Source organism: Saimiri boliviensis, chromosome 6 (assembly GCF_048565385.1).
Source record: "Saimiri boliviensis isolate mSaiBol1 chromosome 6, mSaiBol1.pri, whole genome shotgun sequence".
Taxonomy (NCBI): Eukaryota; Metazoa; Chordata; class Mammalia; order Primates; family Cebidae; genus Saimiri; species Saimiri boliviensis.
This window is the reverse complement of record NC_133454.1, coordinates 123,535,733-123,550,677: the sequence shown is the minus strand read 5'-3', so window position 1 is coordinate 123,550,677 and position 14,945 is coordinate 123,535,733. Positions and strand designations below refer to the sequence as shown.

At 55.0% G+C, this 14,945-nt stretch overlaps 1 protein-coding gene across 4 annotated transcripts in view; it reads left to right on the top strand.

Annotated features, from left to right (window-relative positions):
* The first annotated feature begins 1,712 nt into the window (after positions 1-1,712).
* Positions 1,713-14,945, top strand: part of MACROD1 (mono-ADP ribosylhydrolase 1) — a 174,090-nt gene continuing 160,857 nt past the window's right edge. For 3 of the 4 annotated variants that reach the window (XM_010348227.3, XM_074401627.1, XM_074401629.1), the window contains exon 1: positions 1,714-2,173. In XM_010348227.3, the coding sequence (XP_010346529.3) occupies positions 1,876-2,173 (298 nt within the window). In that variant the 5' untranslated portion in view covers positions 1,714-1,875. Of the gene's footprint in view, positions 2,174-14,945 lie in introns of all 4 variants that reach the window. The other variant, XM_074401628.1, reaches the window with a different exon arrangement.

Genomic DNA, 14,945 nt, shown 5'->3' with positions numbered 1-14,945 from the left:
GGCTAGGGTACCCCAGGGCAGTAACAGTAGTATTGGAACCTTCTCTGAAACCCTGGCTTGTTCCCTTCGGTATGAAAATATACTCATTATTATTAATACTTTTGAGATAGGGTCTCACTCTTGTCCGGGCTGTAGTGCAGTGGTGCCATCACAGCTGTCTGCAGCCTTGAACCCTTGGGCTCAAGTGCTTGCCCACCTTAGCCTCTGGAGTAGCTGGGACTAGAGGTGAGCACCTACTATCAATCACACCAAAGTCATTTCTTTTCCTCGGGGTAGAGATGGGGGGAGGGTGTCTCACTATGTTGCCCAGGCTGGTTTTGAACTCCTGGCCTCTGATAATCCTCTTGGCCTCAGCCTCCCAAAATACTGGGATTACAGGTGTGAGGCACCTATTCAATATTCATTATTATATTCATTATATTATAATGGCACGGTCTATATTATTATATTTATCATAAAGTAAGATTAATAGTACAGGAAAATAAGGCCGGGCGCGGTGGCTCAAGCCTGTAATCCCAGCACTTTGGGAGGCCGAGGCGAGTGGATCACGAGGTCGTGAGATCGAGACCATCCTGGTCAACATGGTGAAACCCCGTCTCTACTAAAAATACAAAACACTAGCTGGGCGTGGTGGCACGTGTCTGTAATCCCAGCTACTCAGGAGGCTGAGGCAGGAGAATTGCCTGAGCCCAGGAGGCGGAGGTTGCGGTGAGCCGAGATTGCGCCATTGCACTCCAGCCTGGGTAACAAGAGCGAAACTCCGTCTCAAAAAAAAAAAAAAAAAAAAAAAAAGTACAGGAAAATATATAAAAGTACTTAAAAATCCATCCTCATGGTTTTTGTAAAAAAGAAAAAATACGAAGAAAACATAGGCCGGGTGCAGTGGCTCACACCTGTAATCCCATTACTTTAGGAGACCGAGGCAGGCGGATTACCTGAGGTCGGGAGTTCATGACCAGCCTGACCAACATGGTCAGGCTTTAAAACCCGCCTTTAAAAGAAAAACGCCGGGCGCGGTGGCTCACGCCTGTAATCCCAGCACTTTGGGAGGCCGAGGTGGGTGGATCACCTTAGGTCAGGAGTTCATGACCAGCCTGGCCATCATGGTGAAACCCCATCTTTAAAAAAAAAGAAAATAGAAAACATCACCCCAATTCCTCACCTTTTGAATGCCACTTGAAGCCCAAGTGTCCTGCCTCCAAATTCCACTATTTCCACCCTCAGCTCCCCGGCTGTCCCAGATTGTGCTCCAGCCGAGCCTTGGCACTGGAGCTATTAGGAGGCTGAGACTGGGTAAGAGTTCCCAAACCAGATTTACCCGTTCGTCTCACCTATCCCTAGGAGGGCGGGCTGGGGTGTGGAGGCGGTGCCCTGCGGACCCGTGAGGAGACAAGCCCTGGTCTCCGAGGCTGTAAAACGCTCGGCACCGTGGGAGCCGCGCTCCGCTCTCCCAACTCGGTACGGAGCGCCCCGCGCGCCTGCTCCGCTGCGGAGCCGAGTGGGAGAGGGGGCCGGCGCTGCTTGGAAGGCCCGGGAGCTTCAGAGGCGAGGCGCAGCCAACCAGGAAATTGGAGGCGCCCGGGGGCCACGGGAAAGTGGGAGGGGCTCGGGCGTGGCTCCACCCGGGGCACTGGGAGCCCGGGCGGGCGCGCACGTGTGTATACAAGTGGGTGGGCCCACTCGGCGTCCCGGACTACAAGTTCCAGCGTGCTCAGCGGCGCTCCAGGGTTTTCTGGCCGCGCCGCCCGCTGGCTCCGAGCAGGTCGCCACTGGCTGGCAGTCGCCACCCAGTCCCAGAGTAAATAAGGGAGAGACACTCCCGAGCACCGTAAATAGAGTCCAAGTGGGCGGAGAGCTGCCCCGCGCCGCCCGCTCATGTCTCTGCAGAGCCGAGTGTCCGGCCGCCTGGCACAGCTGCGCGCGGCCAGGCAACTACTGGCCGCCCCGCGCCCCTGGCCCGGGCGCTTGGGGGGTGCCCCGCGGACCCGCAGCAGCGCGTGCGGTCCCCCGGCGTACCTGGGCGCGTTCGGCCGCCAGGCGCAGACCTCAGCGGGGGTTGGGGCGTGGGGGTCGGCGGCGGTGGGGCGGACAGCCGGGGTGCGCACTTGGGCCCCCCTGGCCATGGCGGCGAAGGTGGACCTGAGCACCTCCACCGACTGGAAGGAGGCGAAATGTAAGTGTAAGCACGAGGGTCTTGAGGGAGAGGGCGGCCCCACGTGGGGCTTCCTGGCTGAGCAGCTCCTAACGAGCGAGCAGCCCCTTCCACTCAGAGACCTGGGGAAGCTGAGGCCCCATCTCCCCTGGAATGGACCCCTCCCCTCCATTCACAGCCACCCCTACTCCCGCCTGTTCCCGCCCCGTGTGGGTCTGGAGTTGACTCCAGACCAGGTTCCTGTGTCCACGCAGGGTGGCAGCGTGAGGAAGGAGGCCCTCCTTACCCCGCTGGAATGGGTCACAGAGTCCCCCGAGATTGTGCAGGAGCTGCCTCCTACCCTGTATAGGAGGAAACTGAGGCCGAATGCCACAGCTGACTTCCCCAAGGTCACTTGGGGAGCTGTTGTCAAAGTGGAGGTTATGAGCCTGGACTCCCCAAACTTTGCACAGTGTGGTTCTCAAGTGCTCGGGAATAGGCCCAGGGAACAGCTCCGGGGCTGGCGTCCCACCTGGTGGGGTGCGTAACCCCACAGAGTGAGCTCCTTGGGCAGGCCTGTCCTGCCTTCACCCCACCTCAAGCGTGCACTCTGCCTTCCTGGGCACGTGGTCTGGTGCCCTTTTCCCCTCCTCGCTGGCCTCTGGCCACTGTGAGCAGCTTGCTCATGCCAGGAACAGAGGTTAGAGGGGCAGGGCAGAGGTGGAGTCTTGTTCCTGTGACAACTAATGACACCCTCAAGAATCACGCTACCTCCTCCCACTCCTGGGAGGGGCATGAGTCCTGGGCCTAGGAAGGGAGAGAACCCGAGACAAGACGCAGATAGCCCTGCTGGGCACCCAGCTGCCCCTGCCCTTCAGGGCCTGCCTCCTGGGATCCGGTCTCTTCCCAGCTGGATCCCCTTTCAGAAGTGCAGGGGAGTGGCTCATTGGCTGGGCCCCCACCGTGGAGTGGGCGCGGCCTCTGGCTGGGCGGGCGGGATGGAGGAGCCTGCTGTGTGAGGGCTAAAAAGAAGCTGGCTGTCTCGGGAAGGGAGATGGAAATCAGAATGATTTACTCCTGACGTGAATTGTGTGGCCTGCGCCGGGATCGGAAACTGATGCCAGAAAGCAACGAGTTTAGTCCGTGAGCAAATGGAGAACTTGTCGGGTGCTTGGCCCTTGCCCCAGAACAGCAGGAGGCGTGGGGGCTGGCAGAGACACCTGGAGAGGGAGCCGCTGTCCCCACAGAGACCCCTGCTCCCCCAACACTCTCTCTGAGAGCAATAACCCAGGAGGGTGGGAGAGAGCTAGGGAGACCAGTCACCCAGGCCCCTGCTCGTGAACTGCCACTGTTTCTAGGATCAGCCCCCACACCCCACTCCTCGGTGCTGTGAAAGCAGCCAGACCTGGTGGGGCTGGGGTCCCCAGGCTGCTGTGCTGTCCCTGGGGTCTCCCTCTTTGCTTCTAGCTGGGATTTCCAACCATGCAGCAAACTCTTAATGAATGCCTTCTAGGTGGCCAGGACTCAGATGTACCTCAGACAGGCAAGGGCCCTGCCCTCATGGAGCTTGCCATCTAGTAGGAAGATTACAAAGAATGCATTGTAGACAGTGTGTTCCAGCAGCCACAAGGCCTGGTAACCTCAGTGCTGTGAAGACGCCATGGCAGATGGCGCCCCCTGAGCTGGGGAGATCAGAGGAGAGGCATCTCAGAGGTGGTGGCCTAAAGAGGCCTCCAGCTGGGGAATGGCATTCCAGATCTGTTATTGAGTGACAGTGGGCCAGACTCAGGAGTGGGGCTGGTGTGGGGCTCTGCCTGGCACTGAAGCCACAGTTAGAGGGAGCTTTTGGGGGTGGGACATGGAGAGCTCCCAATAGTTACCTGTTGCTGTGTAACAAAACACCCGAACCTTAGTGGCTTAAAACAAACCTGCATCCTCTCAGTCCCTGAGGGTCAGGAAAATGGAGGGAAGCTTAGCTGGGTGGTTCTAGCTCAGGGTGTCCCTCCCCTGAGCCTGGCTGGGGCTTGGTTAGGGCGGAAGGATGGGTGTCCCAGACAGCTCCCTCCCATGAAATGGCATTTGGTGAGAGGCCTGGGTTCGTCACCTTGGGGCCTCTCCACGGAGCTGCTTGAGTGTCTTACGGCATAGATGTCCTATGCCTGTCCCCCAGAGCACGTGCTCCATGGGAGGGAGAGTGAGGAGTCCCCCTGCAGCCACAGTGCCTTCTTTGTGACCTCGTCTTCGAATCCTGCACTGTCTCCCCTGCGTTTTTCTAGGGCTTAGAATCGAGTCAGGGACTCTGGCCACACTCCAGGGGAGGGAAATTAGGCTCCACCTTTTGAGGGAAAGACTCTCAAAGAATTCACAGGTGTCTTTTATTGTTTTAAATGAATTTTGAGACAGAGTTTCGCTCTTTTTGCCCAGGCTGGAGTGCAATGGTACAATATCACTGCAACCTCCGCCTCCCCGGTTCAAGTGATTCTCCTGCTTCAGCCTCCTGAGTAGCTGGGATTACAGGCACCTGCCACCACGCCTGGCTAATTTTTTGTATTTTTCATAGAGACTGGGTTTCACCATGTCAGCCAGGATGGCCTCAGTCTCCTGACCTCGTGACCCACCTGCCTGAGCCTCCTAAAGTGCTGGGATGACAGGAATGAGCCACCTCACCCAGCCTAATTTTGTATTTTTAGTAGAGATGGGGTTTCACCATGTTGGCCAGGCTGGTCTTGAACTCCTGACCTCAGGTGATCTACCTGCCTCTGCCTCCCAAAGTGCTGGGATCACAGTTGTGAGCCACTGCACCTGACCAATTTTCTTAAAATTTAAAAAATTAGTTTTTAATCTTCGTTGAGACAGGGTGTTGTTCTGTTGCTCAGGCTGACGTGCAGTGGTGGAACCGTAGCTCAGTGCACCCTGTGTCCTGGGCTCAGCGACCCTCCTGCCTCCGCCTCCCAAGTATTTGGAACTATAGGCGTGCATCACCATATGCAACTGATTTTTCTTTCTTTTTTTTTTTAACAACTGGTTATCAATTTATTAAAATAGTTGATTTAAGCATCTGCAATGGCGACTTCCACCTCAACTCCTGGCTCAATACTGTTGGAAGTCATCCGCTTAAGAATCTCAGAGGACTGTGCAAGTCAATGAGTCACTTTGTGGATTCACTTTTTTTTTTTTTTTTTTTTTTGAGATGAAGTTTCGCTCCCGTCACCCAGGCTGGAGTGCAATGGTATGATCTCACTGCAACTTCCGCCTCCCAGGTTCAAGCAGGTTTCCTGCCTCAACCTCCCGAGTAGCTGGGATTACAGGCATGTGCCACCACGCCCAGCTAATTTTGTATTTTTAGTAGAGATGGGGTTTCTTCATGTTGGTCAAGTTGGTCTCGGACTCCCGACCTCAGGTGACCCACTCGCCTCCGCCTCCCAAAGTGCTGGGATTACAGGTGTGAGTCACCATGCCTGGCACTTGTGGATTCTTATCTGGAAACGATCCCATGTCTTAGAACCTTTACCACAAGGAGTTTTTCTTGTGATTCTCAAAGTCTCGGTAGGCATTCGAACTGGTCCTATCACTTTGAGAATCTTTTCAAAACTTTGCTCCTCTGATCAAGTCAGCAGATTCCTTCCCCAGGGATTTTACATTGCAGCTCGTTAGAGTGATTGGAATTCAGTGAACGCCCACGTCTGGCTCCACGGGTGTTTTTCTAGTATCCTTAAAAGCCATGGCTGCTGCCCGGCTTCCTGACCAACTTGTTCCTCAGCGAGAGCGAACAGCGGTGAGTCAGGAGCAGGAGCGTGCGGCTCCACGACCCAAAACTACTACAACTGCGTCTTCCTCAAAGAGCTCTTTTGAGGCAGTCTGTTGCCCAGGCTGGAGTGCAGTTGTGAGATCTCAGCTGCTGCATCTTTGACCTCCTGGGCTCAAGCGATCCTCCCACTTCAGTCTCCCGAGTAGCTGGAACTACAGGCACACACCACCACAACCAGCTAAATTTTTGTATTTTTTGTAGAGATGGAGTTTTGACATGTTGCCCAGGCTAGTCTCAAACTCCTAAGCTCAAACGATCTACCCACCTTGGCCTCCCAAAGTAGTGAGATTACAGGTGTCAGCCACCAGCAGCTAATGTTTTAAAAACTTTATTGTAGAGACTGGGTCTCACCATGTTGCCCAGGTGGGTCTTGAACTCCTGGCCTCAAGGGACCCGCCCACCTCGGCCTCTCAAAATGCTGGGATTACAGGCATGAGCCACTGTGCCTGCCAAGTTATTTTTTAAGCCATCACATTATGGGAGATCTAGGGGGCTGCCTCAGCTGGACTCTGCCTCTGATTGGGGTCTGAGCCATGGCCCTTGATGACCCCTGCACTTTTCATCTTACGTTTAAAACACGTTCAGCCAAGTTACATTTGACAGTAAAGTGCCCCAAGCATGCAGATCTTCAGTGCACAGCATGTGCAACTGCACAGCTACTACTTGGGTCAAAAGGTAGAACATTGCCATCACCCCAGAAGTCATCTCTTTTTGCTTGGTACCGTCTGGAGCTAATTACTCTTGCGACATCTGTTCATTTTGGCTCTTCTTGAAGTCCGGCCCCTTTTACTCAGTATCTGGGCAGTTTATCCATGTTATTGGGTGTGGCAGTGGTTCGCTCTTTTTTGTCGCTGTATAGTGTTCCAGTGTGTAAATGTACCACAGCTTGCTTCCCACTCTGGTGGTTTTGTTTTTTGGAATGGAGTCTTGCTCCGTCGCCCAGGCTGGAGTGTAGTGGTGCGATCCCTGCTCATTGCAACCTCTGCTTTCTGGGTTCAAGCCATTCTCCTGCCTGACCCTCCTGAGTTGCTGGGATTACAGGCACCCACAAGCACGCTTGGCTAATTTTTCTGTTTTAGTAGAGAAGGGGTTTTGCCATGTTGGCCAGGCTGCTCTCGAACTCCTGATCTCAGATGATCCACCTCGGCCTCCCAAAGTGCTGGGATTATAGGCATGAGCCACTGCACCCAGCCCCCACTCTTGTTGATTGATAGGCATTTGGGTTTCTTGTGAATAAAGCTGCTCTGAACATTCTATTAATTAATTAATTAATTAGTTTTTGGTGACAGGGTCTCATTCTGTTGCCCAGGCTGGAGTGCAGTGGTGCAATCACAGCTCATTACAGCCTCCAACTCTTGGGCTCAAACGATCCTCCCACCTGAGCCTCTTGAGTAGCTGGGACTTAGGCATGTGCCACTATGCCCGGCTAATGTTTTTAAAAATGTTTTGCAGAGACAGGTTCTCATTTTATTGCCCCAGGCTGATCTTGAACTCCTGGGCTCAAGGGATCCTCCCACCTCCAGCTGCGAAAGTGCTAATTGCTGAGATTACAGATGTGTGCCACTGTGCCTTGCTTCCTGAATGTTCTCTCCATGTCTTTGATGGACATGTGCGCTCATTTCAGGGATATACCTAGATAGACCTCCAAATACTTGTCTGCTTGAGAGGATCCTCTCTCAAAGCCTGGCACACAGTAACCAAACTCATAAGAGACTGATGTATAGGTCAGAAGGCAGATGTGCAGTTCATGGTGGGGAAACATGATAGCAGTGGTTCTGAAAACTCAGGTGTGCCTGGGGGGAGCCTCCTGTCCCTGTGAGAAAGCCTCATGGAACCCAGATTGTAACCTTAGGATTGCTCAGAGCATGTGTTCTCATCCGGTGCTAGTGGCGTGATTTTGGAAGCCTTGCCCTGGGCAAGGTAGACAAGCTTCCCTACTTGAGAAGGGTCAGCCCACGCACAAGGATCCCCTTCCCTGGGCGTTTGCCCAGTATTTCTGTCTATATGTAGTGCCGAGTGCCTGCTCAGGACCCCTGTAAGGATGCCCAGCTTGTCCTCCAGGCTGACGGCCAAATTCAGCTTCTCCCAGGTGCTCTGTTTCTTTACCTCCAAGCTGATGCTCATTTCTGTGGGCCCATTCTCCCTCCAGGTATGGAGATGCCTTCAGGCTAGATCTCCCTGGCTGGGAGACTTTCAGTCTTTGGGGAGACTTCAGCAGTGTCTGGTTTTATTGGCCAGGGTTTGTTTGTTTGTTTGTTTGTTTTGAGACAGTTTTGCTCTTGTTGCCCAGGCTGGAGTGCAATGGTGCGATCTCGGCTCACCACAACCTCTGCCTCCTAGGTTCAAGCGATTCTCGTCTCAGCCTCCCAAGTAGCTGGGATTACAGGCATGCACCACCATGCCCAGCTAATTTTGTATTTTTAGTAGAGACAGGGTTTCTCCATGTTGGTCAGGCTGGTCTCCAACTGCTGACCTCAGGTGATCTGCCTGCCTCGGCCTCTCAAAGTGTTGTGGTTACAGGCGTGAGCCACCACACCCAGCCTATTTATTTGAGACAGGGTCTCACTTTGTTGAGCCACCATGCCCGGCTCCCACTCTTGTTGATAGGCATTTGGGTTTCTTATGAATAAAGCTGCCCTGAGCATTCTTGTGAATAAAGTTGCCCAGGCTGGAGTGCAGTGGTGGGATCTTGGCTCACTGCAGCCTCTGCCTCCCAGACTCCCTTGATCCTCTCACCTCAGCCTCCTGAGTACCTGGGATTACAGGTGTGTACCTATAATTTTTGCTAATTAGCACGTGCTGCTAATTTTTGTATGTTTTGTAGAGACGGGGTTCCGCCATGTTGGCCAGGGTGGTCTTGAACTCATGCGTTCAAGCAGTCCACCCAACTCGGCCTCCTAAAGTGCTGGGATTACAGGGATGAGTCACTGCGCCCGGCTGACTTTCTCTAATTTAATATCCTCAGTTTTGGGGCACTTCATTCATGAAAACAGCCTCGCTGTAAAGGCAGTTGGGCATGAGGGGACTTCTGGTTGGGCCCTTGGGGGGTCTCTGGGTGCTGTGTCATCACAGGAGGGTCTGGCCTTAGGTCCTTGTTCCAACCCCACCGCAGGCAGAGCTGTGTGCTGCAGAGAGCCAGGGACGTTGGTGTCGTCAGACGTGGGCACATGCTGCTGCTTCCTCACTCTCCAGGCCTCAGTCTTCTTATCTTTAAAATGGGACCAATAGCACCTGCTTGGAGGTTGTGCTGGGATCACATTAGAAACCATTTTGGGCCAGGTGTGGTGACTCATGCCTGTAATCCCAGCACTTTAGGGGCCAAGGTGAGAGGATTGCTACCACCCAGGAGTTCGAGACCAGCCTGGGCAACATATCAAGACCTTGTGTCTCCTAAAAATAAGAAAAGAAACCATTTTATATACCATGGCCCAGGGTGGGTACCAGTGGTCCCCCTTCCTTGTCACCCCTGGGGCCCTCAGGCCTGTCTCCTCTCTCTGCTCTATGCTGGCCATGGTGGCACCAGGCTCTTGTAGCTTGTCTCACGAGCGGGGGCCCTGAGCCTGCATAGCCTCATCCCCTCCACGGTGGCTCAAGGTGGGGTTGCTGCACCCCAGCCTCACGCCACACTGCACGGAAGCCAGGACTAATTTCAGCCCTGTGCGATTTCATCCGGAGTGGATGTCTCATCTGATTTGACTGCAGCACTGGCAAATTTTCCAGGTACCCCTGGGAGTGGGGGAGGGGCTTCTCCCACCTGTCTTCCGGGGATGGAGCCTTGCCGATGCCCCGGTGTGGGTAGACACGGGGGCCGGGAGAGGGGAGAGTGTCCCGTCTCCCTTTGCTTGAGCGTGGGCTTTGACAAGACCTTGGTCTTGCCAGCCCGTGAGCGCAGGTGATGAATGCCCCTGCTGTGAGTCTAAATGCTGCCTCGTTCTGGGAGCCCAGCCTTTATCAGCCCAGCCCACCTGGCATTCTCTCTGGGTAGAGGCTTGCCCTGGCACGCCAGCCTGCCCTCAGCTCTCTGAACACCATCTTGCAAAATGCCGTAAAGACACTTCTTAAAACACATCATTGGATTCCCATCCCCACTGCACTTTATGGTTCTGGCGGAGCCTGCTTCCTCCCGCTCGGCTTTGGTGCCTGGGCGCCGCTGGAAGCCGCGTCCGGGGTCAGGCCTCTCCATCAAAATTTACTGCGAACATCTTTTTACAACACCTGTCTCACTGAGCTGTGAAATACTCTCGCCTCTTCAAAAATGAAAGGAATGAAAATGCATGTTTTACATCTTCTACATAAAAAAAAATAAAACTCACTTGTGCTTTAAGTCTGCATCTGTCCTTCTTACAGGAGGAGGTGGGCGATGGTAGCAATTCGTGAGGCAAGGCCAGGCGGGGTGGCTCACACCGGCAGTCCCAGCACTTTTGGAGGCTGAGGCGGGCAGACCATCTGAGGTCAAGAGGTCAAGACTAGCCTGGGCACCATGGCGAAACCCTGTCTCTACTAAAAATACAGAAAATTAACTGGGTGTGGTATCGGACACCTGTAATCCCAGCTACTCAGGAGGCTGAGCGGGGAGAATCACTTAAATCCGGAGGCGGAGGTTGCAGGGAGCCGTAATCACATGGCTGCACTCCAGCCTGGGTGACAGAGTGAGACTCTGGAAAAAATAAAAACACAAATGCATGGGGCATGTGCCTGGCTTCGGGTTCCTGTTTCTCCTCCGGGGGAGTGAAGGGGGCCTGGTGGGCGACGACCGCTGCAGATGGCGTTCTTGGCCTTTTCTTTCCCTGTAAACCAGAAACCAGTGCAGCGCGTAGGTCTCTGGGGCTCCGCTGGGCCACAGCCTTGTTCTGGCGCTAAGTCGCTGCTGGCCTTCTGAGGTATGCACTTGGGCTCCACAGACTAGAAGGGACAGACTGACAGATGTCCCCAAGGTAGGCGCCCTGCCGGCTGGTGGCAGAGCCAGCATGCTCTCTCTGGGAAGTGGAGCTGTCCTGTGGGCTTTGCTGGAGAAAAGTGGCTCTGGGAGCTGTGGGTCACTCAGACCAAGCCACCATGCTTAGGGTAGACAGGACGGGAGCAAGCCCAGGTTCCTCTCACTTGCGTGTGACCGGGGGCAGGTCACTCTGCCTCTTCTCTAGAATGAGGTGGTGGCACCTGCCAGATGATGTCTGCTAGGGCACCTGAGGTGTCTCTGAGCACCCCGGTCTGGTTCCTTGGGGTGCCCAGGGCCTGCCTAGCCAGAGACACTTAGCAAGGCCTGTGGGGTCCCGGCCCACCAGCCCCACCAACATCATGGTGGGTACCTGCCTTTCTGGCCACAGGTGCAGCCGTCTGGGAGTGCCCACACAGTGGCATGCCAAGGCCTCACAGTGGGGGCGGGGGTCACAGATGCACAAGGTGACACATATAGGGACCCACATTATTATTTAGATACAGGATCTCTGTTGCCCAGTCTGGAGTGCAGCGGCACAATCACAGCTCACTGCAGCCTTGACCTCCCAGGCGCAAGTGATCCTCCCGCCTCAGCCTGCGGGCCGTTGGGACTACAGGCACGTTCACCATGCTCGGCTGATTTTTTGTGTCTTCTTTTTTGGTAGAGATGAGCTTTCTCCATGTTGTCCAGGCTGGTCTTGAACTCCTGGGCTCAAGCCATTGGCCTTCCTTGGCCTCCCCAAGTGCTGAGGACCCAAATAATTAGAAAAGCTCCTCTACCTGCTGTGTCCCCAAGTTGGGAAAAAAAGTTCTCCTCCATAGTTTTGTCCTGTTGGCTTTGTTCTCTTCGGGTCTTATTTCCCCGCCAGGAAGGAGTGAGTGCGTTTGACCTGTAGACAGCACCTTGCAGCTTACAGAATGTTTCCACAGCCAGCCTCTCGTTGGACCCTCCCAGCAAGCCTGCATGCTAGCAAGGGAAGGCCTGCCTTGTTGCTATTCTAGAGATGGGAAAACTGAGGCTCCAAACGGAGCATGGTGTCAGGAGGTCACGGGCCCAAACCTGGCGGGACCTGGAACAGAAGAGCCACAGCGACAGCCTGGGTCTAGGCTGGGTGCCGCCAGCATCTGCCCATCCTGATGGGGAGGCAGACCCGGAGAGGCCGACTTGCCTCACTTTCTCCACCCAAATGCTCTAGAGGGTCATCTCTCGCTGCCTCTTACCTCCGGACTTTCGCACACGCTGTTCCCTCTGCCTGGAAGACTCTGTTCTTAGCAAACTCGCCCTCGGCCTTTGGTCTTGGCTCATTCATTCCTCCATGCACCCCTCAGCCACCCTCAGGTGTCCGTGCACTGTGTGGTGTGGTGGGAATCCGATGGTAAACACAACAGGTCCTCTGGAACTGACAGGCCAGGATGGCCAAGATCAAGAAAGGAGGCCGGGCGCCGTGGCTCACGCCTGTAATCCCAGCACTTTGGGAGGCTGAGGCGGGTGAATTGCCTGAGGTCAGGAGTACAAGACCAGCCTGGCCAACGTGGTGAAACCCCATCTCTACTAAAATACAAAAATTAGCTGGGCGTGGTGGCACGTACGTGTAATCCCAGCTACTCGGGAGGCTGAGGCAGGAGAATTGCTTGAACCCAGGAGCGGAGGTTGCAGTGAGCCGAGATCGCGCCTCTGTACTCCAGTCTGGGCAACAGAGTGAGACTCCATCTCCAAAAAAATAATAAAGGAATAAACGTAAACAAAAGCAAACTATCCCATATCCTGCAGAGGCACAGCAGGCACCAAGGCCGTGGGCCAGGAAGCAGCCTGGCTGTTGAGGGAAGCTGCGTAGTGGGGAAGGTGGCTTTGGGAGTGAGGTGGGAAGGAGGCCGGGTGACCGGAGTTTGAATGGGATTTTGAACGCAGGCGGATGGCACCTGAGTTGTGTTCCCAGGATCCAGGGCTGCGGTCAAGGAACAGATGGGTGTGAGGTGCGCTTGGGGATCAGCTGGGAGTGGGGGGTGTCTGTTGGGGTCTAGGGAGCCATGAGGAAGTCTCGGCCCTGGGGGGGTGAAAAGAAGGCTTGGTTTCTGGGGTGACACGGGGATCAATCGAACAGGTCTGTGGCTGGATGGGACATGGGAGGAAGAGGAAGGACAGGGGGGGACCCCTGGTTCAAGGCCCCCGAGCAAAGAAGTGGGAAGAATGGAGAGACAAAAAAAAGTTTTGGGGGTGAGTCAAATGTTCTATGTTGCATGCCTGCCCTTTGGGGAATGAGAGCAGGCAGGCGCCTTGGGGGTCAGAGGCTCGGAAGAGCGTGGAGGGACTGGAGGGACAGTCCCGGAGGGCGCTGGCTTCAAGAGGGTTTTGAATCCATGCGATTGATTAGAAGACCTAGGGAGGAAAGGGAAGGCAGGAAGGGCCGTTCCATGGGGCGGGGTGACCTTGACCTTGTGGAGGGAGGGACCAGACTGGGCGGACTGGAGGGAGCGTGGGTTGGAGGAAGTGAAGATGCGGAGGAGGGGGCGGCTGCAGGGGCATGGAATGCGGGCATCAAGGGAGGGGATGGGATTGTCTGAGGGCAGACAGGACAGCCTGGCGGAGGGGTCCTGCGGCAGTGAGCCCTCTGGGAGGTGGGCCTGGCACGAGGCAGCGCTGGCAGGAGGGGCCCTTGTGCTCAGTGACCTGAGGGAGGGAGGACAAGGTGCGGGCAGGTGGTGGAGGTGCCCGGCTCGGTGGGGAGGACAGCTGCTGGAGGGGGAGTGTGGGCAGCGGGGAAGACGGGGAAGGGGGGGTCCACTTCCAAAGCAGCCGCTGAGTGGCTGGGCCCACAGAGCCCCCCGTGGGGGAGGTAAAACATTTAGAGGCCGTCTTCTGCTTGGTAGGATTTCCTCCAGTGATTTATAGCCCCTGGGACCAACCAGAGAAATGGTGGCCACTTCCTGGAGCTTTCCTGTGCTCCCCTCTGCTTGGTCAGGCCCCAGGACCTCACCTTGGTGAAGGTGAGGATGCTTGATAAATATTTATGAACTGACTTATCGGCATTCGAGCTGCCTCTCCTCCCTGGCCTGTTCTTTGCCCTCGGTAGGAGGTACCGGCTGCCAGGAGCTCAGCCCTTTGCCACATGCCAGGCTGGCCCGGTCCACTTCCTGTGAAACACAGCAGGTAGCTTCCCACAGCTTCACTATACGGAAGAGGACAGCAGAGGCTTGGAAATGCTGCAGCTCTGTCCAGATACCAGCGTCCCTGACCCCAGCAAAGAAAGGGGTCTTCAGATGGGAGCCCTCAGCCTGCTCCTCGAGTCCTGCTGGGGCCATGTGCCAGTGGGGAGGCTGGCTTCTCAAAAAGGGGGGCAGGGCATGGGCTGTGAGCAGCGAGGGACGCTGGTGATGGGGGGCCAGCAGGGGGTACCCTTGGCCTCTTAGAAAGTGGGCACATGGCACACTCATGAGAAGTGTCTGGTGAAAGCATTCTTTTTATTTTTTTGAGACGGACTCTCTGTCTCCAGGCACGATCTCAGCTTACTGCAACCTCCACCTCCTGGGTTCAAGTGATCTCCTGCTGCAGCCTCCTGAGTAGCTAGGATTACAGGCAGGCACCACCGTGCCTGGCTAATTTTTGTATTTTTAGTAGAGACAGGGTTTCATCATGTTGGCCAGGCTGGTCTCGAACGCCTGATCTTGTAATCTGTTCGCCTCAACCTCCCAAAGTGCTGGGATTACAGGCATGAGCCACCGTGCCCAGCTTTTTTTTTTTTTTTTTTTTTTTTTTTTTTTTTTTTTTTTTCTGAGACAGAGTTTCACTCTTGTTGCCCAGGCTGGAGTGCAAGGGTACGATCTTGGCTCACCACACTCTTCGCCTCCCAGCTTCAGGTGATTCTCCTGCCTCAACCTCCTGAGTGGACTGGACTACAGGCACGTGCCCACCACGTCCGGCTAATTTTGTATTTTTAGTAGAGGTGGTGTTTCTCCATGTTGGTCAGGCTGGTCTCAAACTCCCAACCTCAGGTGATCCACTCACCTCAGCCTCCCCAAGTGCTGGAATTACAGGCTTGAGCCACTGTGCCCGGCCAGGTAAACTTTTTTTTT